Source organism: Perna viridis, chromosome 2, assembly GCF_037379345.1.
Source record: "Perna viridis isolate PV_CMFRI_1.1 ecotype Kerala chromosome 2, ASM3737934v1, whole genome shotgun sequence".
NCBI classification, from domain to species: Eukaryota; Metazoa; Mollusca; class Bivalvia; order Mytilida; family Mytilidae; genus Perna; species Perna viridis.
The window spans coordinates 33,599,955-33,616,278 of NC_142446.1; the positions used below are offsets into that span (position 1 = coordinate 33,599,955).

At 31.4% G+C, this 16,324-nt stretch overlaps 2 protein-coding genes across 2 annotated transcripts in view; one reads left to right on the top strand and one right to left on the bottom strand.

The window, feature by feature from the left end:
• LOC148624727 (26S proteasome non-ATPase regulatory subunit 1-like) overlaps positions 1 to 16,324 on the top strand; it is a 153,749-nt gene that overhangs the window by 63,138 nt on the left and 74,287 nt on the right. The window lies entirely within an intron of this gene.
• Positions 303 to 16,293, bottom strand: LOC148624728 (uncharacterized). The gene is made up of 2 exons (XM_088567585.1): positions 15,888 to 16,293; positions 303 to 2,246 (listed from the first exon to the last, which is right to left on the bottom strand). Exons 1-2 carry the CDS (start codon positions 16,147 to 16,149, stop codon positions 391 to 393), a joined length of 2,118 nt encoding a protein of 705 aa, XP_088423711.1. The 5' UTR covers positions 16,150 to 16,293; the 3' UTR covers positions 303 to 390.

The following is a 16,324-nucleotide window of genomic DNA, read 5'->3' on the forward strand; positions in this document are numbered from 1 at the left end:
TAGTTCGTTTTTTTTCTTTTTTTTTTTTTGTAAAATGGACACTCTTAACTTGGTAAATTAAAACCATCTAATATGTGTAAGTTATAGACTGTTCAAATTAGCAACTGCTAACCTAACTTTCCTTTTGAATGGTTTCGTGAATGATATAACTCCATGTCACATTATCAAAAACCGAAATGATGAATTTTTGGAGATATCGAATTAGTGGTGTTATCTTGATTAAGGATTCTTTGGCATTGACATTTTAGTTCTTTATGCCAATCCTGCTAGCCAGCTGTTTTGATACACTCAGTATAAACATTCTAAAAATAAATAAATTAGTTTTAATTCTTTGGTAAAATTTGTAACAGATATGAATAAACTGAAGCGCTAGAAAAAATTCTTCTAGTATCACCGAACTTCATCTTTGATTAGAACAGTTACTGTGTTTCTACGATCATTTGTAGCATTATGCGATGTTGGTAAACTTGCTGTATAAATATCTGATCGTATGTGTCCCTTAGTACACAAATGACATTTGAGAATCCTGATAAATGCACGACGGAATGCAGTATTGAACATAGTGTAAATTATAGGGTTGGCCAAAGAGGCTATATAACCCATCCAAAGAAATATAGACATCATATCGGGTGTAATGTTATCCATGCATGAGGGGCAAAACCCAGACATAATGTTTACAAAGAAAAATGGTGTCCATAATACAACAAATACTCCAAATATTATTCCTAGTACTTTAGAAGCTTTTTTCTCATTGGATGTTGCTTTTCTTGACATGGCACGTTTGGCCTCTTGAGCTTTGTTAAACTTGTGGAGAAGACTCTTGATGCTTTTATTGACCTCTGGCCTTTCAGTCGTTGATGCTATAGATTCATTAGATTTTGCAGCTTCATAACCTTTCTGACAAAAGCCATTGGCATGTCTCTTTGGAGACTTTGTAAGAAGTGGACTTGTCACACTCTGAACAGTTGTGGTCAGTTTATACATATGGAATGACTGTGGGCGTAGTTTGATTGTTAGAAACTCAGAACCTGATGAAGATGACTCGTCAAGTGAATCCTCTGATTCTGAAACTACTTTTGATGTCGGTAAGCTCAATAGATTTGGTGCACCACTATCTTCAGATGACAGTTTGTGGAGCTTAATATCTGAAAGTGAATCCTTAATTTTGTTCACTCTGGTTTCTGACACAGAATCGGACATTTTGTTGAACTTAATGTCAAAGTCTTGAAGTCTGTGAAGTTTTAGGTCTGAGAGTGAATCTGGATATCTGTTTATTTTAATATCAGAGAATGAGTCTGGAATACTTTTTCTGTCCTCTTTTTCACTGTCTCTTAGTATTTGATCCATTTCTTGTTGAATTTGAAAGTAGTTTAGTTTCCAACCAGCTGTTTTGACATCCAGATTACCACAAGAGTGAAACATTATATTTTTTCTTGCACCTAAGAAAGGTGTGTCTGAATCAATAAAGGTGCTCGAAGAAGCCCCTAAGATATTTTTACCTTTTGAGATATTTTCTACAGAATTCACTCTAAGGAAATCTGTGGACCTCTCATGAGGTTTTAGATATTTTGGATAAGAACTTGTTGGTAGACACGAGAAGGAAGAAGCCTTCCTCCTTTCCCAGTTATGTTTTTTTCTAGGAACTTTTTTGTACACTAACTTTTCAGAATACAAGTGATCCTTTTGTGGAAGCACAGGAACTGAGGCAAGAACAGTGTTTTCGGTGTCACTTTCTAATTGTTCAATGCTGTGACGACGTGACCCCTCATCACTAGGAGGAGAAAGAAATGCTTTGAATGACTTTTTCTTTTGGGCTTTTTTCTGTTTGAATTTTAAGTCAGATCTCTCAATTCTTTGCATATTCAACTGATTTTTCCATAAAATCCTTATTGTAAGTACATAGGTCACTAACATTATAACTAAAGGAATGTAGAAGGCAAATACTGAGCCATAGATCACAAAATCCTCGATTGCAGGGGCACATAACCCATCATTCAGTATATAGTCACTATCCTGAATACCATAAATGCACAAAGGACTACTAATTGTTATGGAAACAGCCCATACAAAGAATATCTTCAGCACTACCATCATTTTTGTCTTGTTTCGTCCATATCTCATCGGATATTTCAGTGTGAAATAACGATCCATTGACATAGTACACATGTGCCATATGGAGGCTGTACACATGAGGACATCCATACTGACCCAGAACATACACAACTCAGGACCAAATGGAAACTTTCCTGAAAATAGAAAGAAGAATAGAAAATGCTTGCTGTGTTATACATTATTTGACATAGCCTTTTTTGTCCTTGAAATAGCTTGGCACATGCTCCAGATAAACTTTGTAAATTTGAATTGTAAATATAGAACATGATGTTTCTGTGGTAATTAGAATAACCTTCCTTAGCCTTTACTGTGTAGTGAGCATCAATACTGACTTGAGATTTTGATTAAGAAATTCTAACAAGATATTTCTATCATCTTGATAAATTGAGGGATTTCCATAAATTAGAGCTCTGATTGTTTTTTTGGACCATGACATTTTCATGGTTCAATGTTGTTAATGTCAGTGATGTCATGACATTGTCTTCAGATATTATATAATATCTGGCCTTACCAGCAGAATGGCAAGTGGTCTATTGGTTTGAAATTCAAAAAATGAACAAATTATAGTCTAGCAAATTCAATGTACATTTTACATCTTAAGATAACTGTGGTTGAGATTTCTGTTCTTTGTTTCCAGTGAAATAGGAATAATAAAAGCTGTCCATATAATCAACAGTTTGTGATCTGAATCGAATATTTATTAAATATTTCTATGAATGAGCCACTCCAGTTTATGAATGGCTGATTTTTTTCGATGAATAGTTTGCCAAAGTATTTTCTGATCTGATGAACCTAAAACAAATATGGCAGGGGAAATGCAATATAATATATAATCATGTGTCATTATTCAGACCCTTTCTTTTTTTATTTAACAAGGCTCCACTAGTGTCAGTACCATCCTATTCTGTCACGTTTCCCATTTACTTAATGGTCATTTATATACAGAGTAACAGTGTTATTTAAGTAAAGCTTCTGTCTAACAGCGATGATCTGAATCCTGCTGTTTGTAATTATTTAAAAGATTTGTTCATGGACGTGTCTAGCATGTCAATATGTTGATGCTTGGGAGAAAAGTGAAATTCAGCCCGCTATGTATTTGGTGCCAGTGGAATGAGTTGTAGAGTCTCAAAGACAAATAGTTATTGGTACAAAGAAATGAATTCACAGAGTTGGTCATCTAATGATTGTCTCAAAATTGGACCAAGGAACCAGTCAAGATTTAGCTGAAAATAGAAACTAGTAGACACTAATAGAATGTAAAATTCCTATAAAAGAGAATATTGTTTGTGGTAAAGATCCTTTAGCTGACCATAATGGTTAGTTATCTTACTCTTTATTAGCGTTAATTAAGTAATGTTCATCTTGTAAAATTGTATTTCACTATATCCTCTTTGACATTCATTTATTTATTGATCATTGAGGTACCTTGGAGTCATGTTTACCAATGCATAATACAAATGTACTTACATTAAGACAAAAGACAAAAAAAACAAAAACAAATAAACATGGTATTAGTTCGCAGTTTTTCTGTAGATGGCTTTCAATTCTTTGATCAGTTTGAAATATTGCTTTGTGAACTCAATAATTGTTAGAAATATGTTATGATGACTGACTTAACTATATTGATAATTTGTGCAGCAGGTTGTCATATGTATATACGCAGAGTGCACTAGCTACATGCTGTTTACATTTACCATGATTAAAATTTCAAGGTGATTGTCAAAGCCACACTAAAGCAGATCTCAATAATGATTTCACTTTTACAAAAATCATACTGATGGTATATTGACTATGCTGCACCCACAATGAGCTCAAATTTACATTTTGTTGTATCCCATGCCTCCAACCCAAACAATTATCTCTGTTTGTCCATCCATTTGTTTTTGTGTCTGCCATTGGTAATTTATGAACAGAACTTTTCTAAAAATCACTGTAGGAGTTTATCAAAATGTTGTATACTATAAGTAAAGTATATTATAGCAAAAGAAAATGAAAGTTAAAATAAAAGATTTTGAGGTAGTTAAAAACATTCATTTTTTTCCTTTAGAATAATTCTTTCCGCTATATTAAAGTCAAATTCTTAGAAAATTTGAAATTGTTCCCTTTCTAAAATCATTGTTAATGACTTGCTGAACTATCTAATGCTGTTGAAGATCAGTAATCTGTTTAATGTTAAATATATTTTGGTTCCACTCCTCAATTTCTCATTTCCATAATATTTTCTGAATACTTTATGAGTTGCTTAAAATTTATGCTCTGAAGATGTATTTTTAATTTGAGTACGGTATTAATATTAAGCTATGAGCTTTTTTTTTCATTAAAATTTCAATAAAAATTTATGATTAATAACTTTCTAATTGAGTTTTAGATTATGCTCTCATTTTGCATAATCACACTTCAATATTCATGATTATTAAAGTTCCCATATTGGTCAGGAATAAAAAAAAAATGTAGAGTTGTGGTTTGCTTTCACCAATTCCTTCATACAGACTCTCTCAGGAGTAATTTTGTTCTTTTATATAATCATATTATCACCACAGTAAGGATTGCCCATTGAAAAGCGTAATAAAAGGATAATAGATATTGAAATTCTGTTGTAATTAGCTTGGTAAATAAGCATTTGTGTTAGTGGGTACAAGGTTTGGCAAGATTGTAGGTGGCTTTGGTAATGGAGGTTTCTAGAATCACAATATCCAACTGTCTGACATTTGTCATTTTGATGAAATGATATCATATTTAGAAATAGCAGTGATTTACAAATTGCATGTTGCAATGTCGCAGTGATGTAAAACCAATATGGTTCTAAATTGTCCATTTTAGATTGTAGCCACGTCACAAATGTAAGAAGGCAGATAAAACTGTCATTTTTAGAATTTGGACACGTCACTGGTAATATAATTGAACATGTAAATCACGATTTTATTGTTTTTGATTATTTTACATAATATGATTTTCTAATCGTATTGAGCATGATTCATAGTCTCAATTGATGATGGCAATTACTGGCTTGAATTTTATATTAGGATAGCTCTGGGTTTTACAAACACGGGATCATAATCCAATCTACTTTAACTTGTAAATCTAAGTCTTATCACTGCTTGGTTAATTAGTTTATTAAGGGAAAGTGGCATGTATTAACATCCCTGATTTTGGTTTGGTTAGGTCAGGGTTTTTATCTTGTCATCTTGTTTGAGCCTTATATAAGGCTTTAGAATAGTCAATTTTGGTGAAAATTATAGTCAAACACCAGTAGTCATTAAGTTAGATAGAGAAATTAAGGTTGATAATTGAAGCTTCAATAAATATTCTCATTTGGCAGAGATTAATAGTCTCTGTAATATGGAATTTTGAAAAATGAAGAAAATTGATACTCTAAAATTGAGGTACCTTCTTTAAGTGTACTGTTGTGAAGAATGTCCTCTTGAAAAAGAATATATTATAGAAAAAATAGAGAAAAGAATTCTTATTATCCAATTTAGGGCCATCAAGAGGCATGAACATATATAACCAATTAAAAATTTGACATTAACATTAACATCATACACATGTACATATTTAAACCATAAAAAACTTTTCTTTTTTAGGTAAGTGGTGTATTTTTGTTCTTTTGTTGTTCTTGGTTTGGTAAGTAACTGTTTCACTTATGATTATTTCCATTGAAAAAAACTGTGAACTTCTAACGTCCAGTGATAAATAACTGCATTTTCAAATAAATATGTCAGTGCCAAAAAGTATTAAACCATGAAAGTTTTGAATCATCTGCCAACTTTACCAACTCTAGTTAAGAACAAATCTTTTTAATGATTTTGATTGATTGATTAGCAATTGGAAGTTTTGCCCTTAGTTTTGCCTATTTATCAGTTTTTTTGCACTTTATTTCCAAAAGACTACAAAAATATTCCAGCTATTAAGAGTTTATTGTCACTTTGATGGGTATTGAAGTATTTGTTTGGTTTGTACAAGTTGACAAAAAATTGCATGTAAACAATGTAGACAGGCCTCCAATTGCTCAGATACTTATTTGGTCATCTTTATTTATGCATTATAGAATAATATCACCATGGAAAAAACACCATTCCCTGTTTGCATTTATTCCATCAATTATGCTTCTAACAGTAAAATAAATAGTTTAGAAAGAAGAAATAATTTTACAATCACTACAAATGATAGTCTTGTTATTATGTCGATAAAAAAGACCTCAAGTTAACGGATTCTGTCTGTGCTAAACTTGCTTAATTGAGTCCTTTCTATTGACAAGGGACAACATTTTGTGATAATTTGCTTTGTCAATGGGTATGGAGGACACAATGTCTTTTGTAACACTTTTTTTTCTATACAGTTTGATCATTATTTACCACTAATGAGTAATAACTGTCCATTGGTAAATTGATTTCTTTATACAAGTTTCAGGTCTAAATTCACTTACTAGAGTGAAAATGCCAGATTTTGGAAATTGCGCTTCTGCAGAATTCTATTGCATGATCAAAGCTACAAATCAAATATTTTGTCAACAGATGTCATTTTCAATTTGGTCTGCACATTAAATTCTTTCCCCCTTTCTAAAAAATATATTGAGAAATGTAAGACACAAAAATATTTTACACCTTACAATAATGTTTTTAGTGAATCATCATTGAAAAAATTGTGTGTAAGTTGAGCAGGTATATAGAGTGACTTAGGGATATAATTTGAGATTTTGGCAGGTGTTCGTTCTAATTAGTAATTATTCAGGTTTTATTGACAGGAAGGCTTATTATAGCAATATATACCATTTACATTCCAATGGGAAGAACTTGAACATGATGCTTCTACTTTAATCATTTTCTCAATTTGATCAAATCTTAAATCACTTGTCTTGAGTTCAGTTGTACTTGTGAAGCGTGACTGCAGTCGTAATGATAGTGTTCATTTACATAGAACTATAATTTAATTGGTTGTTGAGCAATAGTTTTGTAAAAATTTGCTTTTTCGTTATTATAAGATTTAACTTGTAGACATTTTGAACAACTGTAATGTAGTTACCCAAAACAATATTTGAATCTGAATAATAATGAAAATGTTTCTTTGGCATGTATGTATTTGTAAGGATAGAGTAACATTCTGTAGTGAATCCTGGTTTACATAGAAGAAGTATTTAAGGGAACCAAGATTCTAGCATAAATCAAAAGAATGTAATCCAGGGACAAAGACCCGACATGGAAAACAGACATATGCAACAAAGAACATAAAACAAATATAATAATACATACAAAGTAACAAAAGTGAATAAGCAACTCAGACTGGAAAAAGTCTGCTAAGGAAAATATTGTCAAAATGAAAACAAAAGCTGAAGGAGTTCAGAACTATAGGAATAAAGAGATAAAGATAAATTCAAATAATGCTGTAGCACCAATGATTTGTAAAAAGAAAATGCCAGGATGGAGTGTTAAATAATTGCTGTAAGAGTTATCCTTCTTGGCTACAATCCAAGGTTAACCTCTGAGTAGGAGTGCAAGGTTATTGCAGTATGTTTTTCATGTTTTTTTATGGAACTGGCCATGACTTTTTCTGGAAGTTATTAATTAGGATTAGCGTTAACTTCCTGATTTCATCTTAACCTATTTGCCATAAGTTTCTAATACCTGGTATTGTTTCCTTCTTTTGTTTTCACGATAATGCTTTTAATTATTGCAAGTTCTTTGAAGGTTGAAAAAACACGTGACAATGACCAATCAAATCTTAAAAGCAAAGTTGGATAATACAAAATGGTAATGAAATGATTTCTCTGTTCAGTTGGATTTCTAATTTTGTTTTTTAGCTTACACCCAGAATAAAAAAGAATTGTCAAAATATTAATTTTTCACTAAATTTGTATTGGGCATGAAGCATTAAAGAATCTCCATAATCATTTCTCATGCAATGGAATATCTTTTCTTTTCTGAGACCATGAAATTCAAAATCTGAAATAATATATATATTTTTTTTTTTATCAAACCTGACATTCTAGGCAACTGGTGAAAAATCTACATGTATTTTTAATCCTTTTTCCTGTTCTTATTTTCAACAAAACGTTTTTAACTTTGTGGTGACTAAATCTGAAGCTGTACAGAAAACTTTCTAAGTAGTTTTCTATGAAACGACTATAATAAGATGTCCATGAGCTAATGTATCAGTTCTCAAAGTTATAATTCAGCCTGAACATTACCTAGGCCTGTTTTTTAAAAGTCAAATCCTGTGAATAACAAGCCAATTACAGGAAAAGAAAATGTTGAAAACTTTATTTTTGGCTTGTGAGTAAAACAGTTTATCATGGAAAACATGTTTTACTCACTAATTTGTTGTTTATAACCAGATAAAATAAGGATGTGCTTCTAACATAGTATACTGAGAAGTTAAGGCTAATCTTTAAAAATACTATCAGCATATGATAATAGTACCAAGTAAAATAACAGCTGGAAATGTTTTTCATTATATTAATTATCATAAGTATGAAGCTATTACTGTAGATATCATCTTATCTTTCACACGAGTATGCATGAATACCGTATACTCTCACACCTTTTTGTCAACTTTTGATCATTGTTTTTTTTTTTCTTTAATATTTTAAAATTAGTCAACCTGTTTTATCTGATTATCACTGATCCAGTCATTTTAAAGAGAGGAAAAAGGGTAGTTTACCAATTTGTCAAATACACTATAAATGAATTGATGGATTGAATTGCACATGAAATTAATAAGTTTTTTTCCCATGTGAATTGTTCCATAATTGAAAAAATGAATTGAAAGAAAAAGGTGAATACCCCCTTCTATCTGCTAATATACAGCTCTTTGGTTCCAACAGGTGCCTGATCAGACAATTTTCTCACAAGTTATAGATAAGTACACTTTAAAACTGAAATTTTAGTACATTATTAAATTTTTTTCTTAAGTTTCAATAAATGAATGAAACTCCATGTTGTGTATATCTGATTCTATCTAAATAAAATCCTGGCTTGCCTTGTCTATTCTAAGGCCTATTTTCCATTAGGCTCATATGAATTGAGATGGTTTTGAAGTACACTAACTTAGACAATAGATTGCTTATATGGCTTATTTATTACATTGACATAATAGGTATATATCTTTAGAAATTTTTATAATGGAAGATAGACATGAAGAAATGTCCACTTAGGGACTTAGAAACAGATTGTTAGAGTTAAGAGAAAATGCTGTTTGTCTATAAGTAAAGCTCTCTTGTACAGTGATAGATGGCTTGGAAAGGTCAGCTAGATTGAAAAGGTTTATAGAATTTGGATTGTAGATTTTTCATCAGCTCATGAAGAATGATTTGATCAAATGGCAATTGTCTAATGGCTCCTTTGTGGTTATTTTAAAGCCACATTATGGGCCAGTTGTAAACAGATGTGTCTAATGCTTTACTTATTCCATGTGGTGGCAATTGGCACATGTTCACAGATTTTGCTAAATTAAACTTGACCAAGGTGATAGTTGTAGAGTCCTGTGCAGTTAAAACTCTAGCACCAGGAATAAAGGTTTCAGCTGACCCAGGTGAGAGTTATAGAGTCTTACATATGCACTTGAAACTTGAGTAAGGGGTTTAGTTGACTCAGATGAGAGTTGTAGAGTCCAGTGCAGTAAACTCTCCAGCACAAGGAAGGAGGGGCTTCTTGTTTCATTGCTGATATTTAAATGAACTCCTTCAATTTTTTTCAAAGCTGAAGCACAAAGTTGTTGACCTTAAAATACAAATTAATGTTGATTTAGGTGTATCTTATATAATTACAGTTTTCATTGAAGAGGTTTTGACTTTTTTTTTTCCTTTTCCAAAATGGATGTGTCTTTCAATAATATGCTAAAGACTTAAATATAATAGAAAATTCTATGGGTATCATCTAAGTATTAAATTGTATTGTTTCTTTGCATGAGTCTATTTTTTTCCCCTGACTTTCTTCTATTTCAAGACATTTCCATACATTTAATGCTACTTAATTACAGTTTTGTATAGAAATGTAGTGTGTAAGTGTTAGACAAAATCTAATTCCATTAGTGGGTCTTTACTGTGAAGAATAGAGATGACTGATCACTTTTATAGTCTTCAGAGTCAACCATGCAAAAAAAAAAAACTGCTGGGACGACATTTCTTGACAAGAATTTCCCATTGATAGATCTTATACTATATGTCACCAATTGTTAAAAGCACTCCCAAATAATGGAAATATGAAATGGGCATTAATCACATGAAATGATACTCTCCTTCATAATTCATTGGCTTGAGAAAAAAATGGAAATCTTAGACGACAAACACAAATTTGCGATTAATACAATGTTCTAAGTACTATAGGGTTAATATCTTCATTTTGAAGATGCAATTTATATGGCTGATTCGGAAATGTAGCACAGTCCTGTTAGAAAACTGTCAATGAGACAGTGGCATCAATAGTTTGCAATCTGGTAATATTAATTACGTAGTGATTTAGTGGCCGTGTTCAGAATTTACCCTGGTCAGTATATTTCATACCCGGCAAGGCACAGCCGAGCCAGGTATGGAATCTACTGATTAGGGTAAATTCTGTAAACGGCCACTCAATCGCTATGTAATGAATTTATCCCATCGATGACTTTGTTTTTGTTTTTTTTTTTTAAAGAAAAAAAGATAATTTATACCCGATATTTATATAGCAATAACTTTTGTTTTGTATGTCATCTGCCGTAAGCGAAGCAAAACGTTTGGTCGCCATTTTGGTTGTAGTAAACTAAAAAACGATAACTGACCGGGTATTGCTAAAATAGTGACCGTGTATCGGAAATACACTGTCCTCACGTGATCAAAATACAGAGCGCCGATTAGTTGATTTCAATTGATAATTATCAGAGGTGGGGTAAATACAAAATAACCTGTTAAATTTAGTGAAATTTCTGATACAAATATTCAGGGGAATCATAGGATAATAACTGATACCATGGCCTGAAGGTTGCAAAAACCATGCACTAAACCTGCAGGCAAAGAGGGTTCAGTTAGGACAAATTTAATTAGTCTTGTATGGTTACAAAAACCTTGCTCAAATATGTAGTCAAAAATATGTTCAGTTTCAATGTCAACTTGCATTCTTATAAAACTGAAGTTGATTATTTTACATGAAATTTAGTATTTTTTTGCTGAAATTCTTATTGCTCAGTCATATAATTGTAGCTATATAAAATTTAAGCTGTGTTTCAAGGTTTGTTGAAAGGTTATTTAAGGAAACCCCAGTTTCTGCATTCTCTGTTCATACATGCTTGATACATTGCAGAATTTTTATCAATATTTTGGCATATTTCATGTGGTTTTATGATAAGGAAGTGTGGCGTGGAGGATATAGTGCAGTATGCTTTGGAATTTTTATTTTGGTAGATTTATATCCACTGCATACCAGGAAGATGATGAAAAAATATGCATCAAAAGTTTGTATGTGATTGTTGCTACTGGTTTTATGGTCATAAAGATGTGTAATCTGTTTACTGTTTGTCTTAATTAAGCATTTAAGTTGCAGTAAGACATTGAAAAGCCTTGTCTGTTAGTGCAACTGTGGAGGGCACTTGTAGTTTTTGGCCGATATTGCTAACCACCATACAATTGTCAATTTGAGGACAAATTCTTGCATAATCTTAAATTTTTTTATTTGTCTAGTAGTTTCATGGTTTTGTTCATCTATAGAGCTCTTTGATTTTGATATTAGCAACCTTGACATACTATTTCTTTCTGGACTTTTGAAATTTGATTGCTATTTCTAATGATAGCATACTTTCTTGATTTGTATATAGGGTTATTAGATTGAAACCTGAAGATTAGGAGTATAGCTTTTACTTTAGTTTGGCTGTGGGACCAATATTTAAATTACTTGGCCATCAACTTTCTATTTGCTAGTGAAGTGAGTCAAATATTTCTATTTAATTTGTCTGTTAGTTGCTAACTTCCGTGTCATTTTAAACTTAGTTATACATTGAAAATGATACAATTCAATTTCTTGCCAGACATCAAATGTAAAATGAATTTGTCTGAGAAAAAGAAACTGAACCAGGTCCTGGATATTTAGTGTTTTGTAAATAAGAAAAAATTTCGGGCTTGAAGCTGATTTACATGCAAGATAAATAAACTTTCGTATGTTCCCTCAGCTACATGTTTTAAGTTCACATGCCTCATAGGATTTTATATAAGTGTTTCACAAGTTAATGTCATGTTGAAGGCTAAAGACAATTTGTTGAGGTGACAACCAGCAAAGTTTATCATGTCCTTTTTACTTGTTTAAGACAACATTTTAGTCATTTTAGGGATGTGTCGTTTTGATTGACATTTGTGAATTAGCTGAAATTGTCCCTAATGATTGATTTTAAGATATAAGTAATGGCAAATCTCGCATGGAAAATTGTAATATTTTGAACTAAGCATAATGCTTGGATGAATTAAAATATGGTTTAGAAATATCTTTTTTCATCACAATGGCTTTTTTTTATTTAAAGAGACTTCAGAGCATGATTTTGTTTACTGGCATTGGATTTGGCTTTTGGTTAAAAGAGTTTGAATTTGTCAGGTTTTTGGTTTAGAAAGAGTTGAAATTTGTCAATTTTTTTTTTTTTTTTGAAACATTCATTTTTTATAGAGTTTTGGTGAAGTAGATGTTGGATTTGTTCTGTTTTTGGTTTGGCTTGATCAGTTGCCTATAACTACCACCTGTATGAATTAAGAGTGTGTAGGTTTTCCAACTAGTTTTGAAGGTGTTTCAGGAGTTGGTATTTGGATTGACATTTCAGGGATGTTCACTGATTTACCAGTTTGTAACCTGCTGTAGGTATTTGCCAGTGTGCTGGCACCTAATTCTCAATGTACTCTACCTACCATCTTTCCATTCTAATGAGTTCGAGTGCACACCAGGATTCTGATTAACTCAATTTTCATGTTGTTTCTAATACAATCATAATGTTTGAATGCACTTTTACCCGCTTTATTCAGTTTCATCAATCAATGTTCTGCATATTTCTATCAGTGTTGTCTTTGGAAGTCTTTTGGGGCACGAATTGTTCTGTAAATCATGTTAATTTGCTTGTGATTTTAATTTGTATCTGACTATGGCTAAATGCCTTCTGACAGAAATGTGTATCTTTTTTTCTAATTGTGCTGCATGCAATAAATCTATTATTCTCTCAGTGTTGATTTCTGGGTTCTTTTTAAGTCAATCTTCTCAACTTTTCCAGCATTTAAGATTGCTTCTGAGTTCTGATTTGCTGTGTCAGTATTAAATAGTGCTAAAAAACTGACACTGCAATTTGTTAAGTTTATTTTGCAGTGTCAGCATTTTTTGTGTGTGCTGTACTGTTAGATTGAAATACAGAAAGTTTAAAATTTACTTAGTGTTTTTAGGCCATGTTGCTACTGTCAATCTAATGGAGTATCAGTGTCTTTGTATTCAAAGGATAATAACCTCCATTTGAATTTCTTGATCAAATCATGATATAGTATGTATTAACTTAAATAGGAAGAAATATTTTCATAGAGCTATTTGAACAATAACATTTTCTCAGCTAATGACATGATTGGGTAGCCTTTTTAGGTGTTCCTCAAATTGATATGTAGGTTAATTCTGCTAGAATCTTGGTTCCCTTGATCACTCTTTCAATGACCTTCACATTACCTTAACCTTCATATCTTTGTACTTTTATGAATGAAATGGAGATATTTGTTTATATACACTGAAGTTTGCCTCTATCTTTTTTTTTTTGCCAAGATACTAATCTGTTAAATTAGAGAATGCCTAATTTACTTTAATCAAGTGTGAAAATAATGTGATGTAAATTTGATCAAGTTTCAATGATCAGTAAAGCTACACTATAATGGCACATTTTAAGTTTTGTTGATTACATCATGTCAGTTATGATAAATGAGTAGTTTAGTTCACACTTTGTGAAATTGCAATTTATGCATGTGATTTCTTGAATTTATTGATAATCTAATTCTCCAAATTGTTCACTTTGCCCAATTATTGAATATGGGTTTGATATTTTAGATAAAATTGAATTCCAGTTTTTTGTTTCTGTTTTTTTTTTAACTTTTCAATATTCAATTTAAGTATTCAATGCAGTTTTAGTCCTAGTTTCATAGAAATGAAGTTTTTTCAATATCATGAATGTCTGTCAGACATTAAAAAAAAAGAAGGTAGGTTTATCCTACAGTAAAAACCTAAATTTCTAGATATATTAACCACTACATAGTCCTGTAACTTGACATTGCTGATTTGCAGTATTAAAACGGAAAAACTTATTCACATGCTCTCTGAAAAAAGCACTCATCTATATGTTTGTATTCTTATGAAATGAGTTGAGATAAACTCTCAGTATAAATCTTCAGCTATTGCTTTTTTGTATCTGGCAATGTTCCTTTGATTTTTGAACTATCATTTTAAGTTATTATTTTATAATGGAATTTTTTATTGGAGTTAACTTTATTGTTATAATATCATTGTCAGTCCACACCCAATTGCTAATCAGTGCTTTCAGTACTTTGATTATTTTAAATGGCCCCTTTATCTTTTAAGACTTTTTGATGGATAAGCTAAATGCTTTAATTCCTGTTTGTATAAATCAAATCAATTTTACAGATGTTTAACTCAGTAAATACAAAACTTCTGAAATAGGTTAAAATTTCAAACCTAGATATACTTATTATAAGATGTTAATGTTCCTTGCCAAGTGTGTGGCAAACAAGAGACAGACTGGTTGGCTTGGAGTCAAAATTATATGTCAGAGAGAACAGTGGCATGTCCCTTTTGAGCTATGGCTTCTGTAAGCTAGTGTGATAAATTCCAGGCTAGGTCTGTTCAAATGATCAAACATTTTGTCCTTAAATGTATTGAATACTTCCCAATGAAAGTAACACTTTAATCGATCAATTAGTCTGATTTTCTAACATGCATAAGGCAAGCATACATGTATGTATTTATACAGTGCTGTGACTTGCATATTTTACTTTAAATCCCCCATATTTGTAAAAGGAGATAATTTGATAAGAGGACAAGAGTTTAAAAAGTGTTCAATTTTGAAATGCTAGCAATATTGACTGCTGAATAGGTAAAAACAAAATCTTAATAGTGAATTTTGTTGCAGGTCTTAACTTACTCTGGTAGAGGTCATGACCTCAGCACATTCCCATGTCTTGCAAATATTTTGGAAAGCATGACAAGTAAAGCAGTGCATGTACAATATATTGTTCTGATGCTCATAATGTAATATGCAGTAGAATGGATTTTAGAACTACATTTAATGATATGATAAACATTGGTAAGAGATCAAAATATAAATGGGATCTTTTCTTTACAGAGTTAGTGCCCCAATTATTTGAAATCATGTGACATGTGACTGGATCTTTAATTTCATCAGGGACATTTGAAACTTGATATCATTTAATAAATGTTTCAATTGATATTTTTTATTTTCATACCTGCAAAATATAGATTAATAATTCCAATGTCATTGTTTGAATGACTTGCTGATTGTATAATACTGAAATTATTTGTCTTATTTTGCTTATAAAATTACCAAAAGTCATTCTTGAAACAAGCAATTTATACTATTTATCAATTATTAATCATGATATGAATAATTACTGTATTCCAAACCCTTGGGATGGTTGTTGTTAAGACTCCCTTACACATGAATTCATTTCACCAGTAGAAAAAAAAAAGAGTCATGAGATGTTCCGTAGAACATTTCATGTCAATTTTAGACAATGAAAGGAATGTTTTATTTACAACAAAATATGTACCTACCATAGATTTCAACTATCATGCCGAAGGGCATGACTAGTATCGATACTAAGAGATCCGCTATGGCAAGAGACATCAGAAAATAATTTGTCATATTTTGTAATCGACGGTCCCATATCACAGCAAGGCACACTAATAAATTTCCGAGTGAAGTACAAAATATCAGTGGTATTAGGGATAACATTCCCCATCGTAACTCTCTCTCTTCTCCAAAGTCAGAAGAATTTCCTACACTTTGATTTAGAACAGTAGTATTTTCTATCATGATTTGTTCGCACTGTGTTTTATGTTCTCTGCATTTCTATTGCATCTCTGTATAATAAGTTTTCATTAAACTTTATTCCAATCACTTATATTTTCTCCAAAATGAATTCATCTTTTCTCATATTCCTATTGTTATACAAGTTATGAAAGTTAATCTTAGTTGTTGTACTTAGTGT

Bases quoted from the DNA above. Each gene is read 5' to 3' on its own strand.
- LOC148624728 (XM_088567585.1), bottom strand. From the start codon at position 16,149: ATGATAGAAAATACTACTGTTCTAAATCAAAGTGTAGGAAATTCTTCT. The intron at 2,247-15,887 runs GTAGGTACATAT...TTCTATTTTCAG, and splicing joins CATGATAGTTGAAATCTATG to GAAAGTTTCCATTTGGTCCT.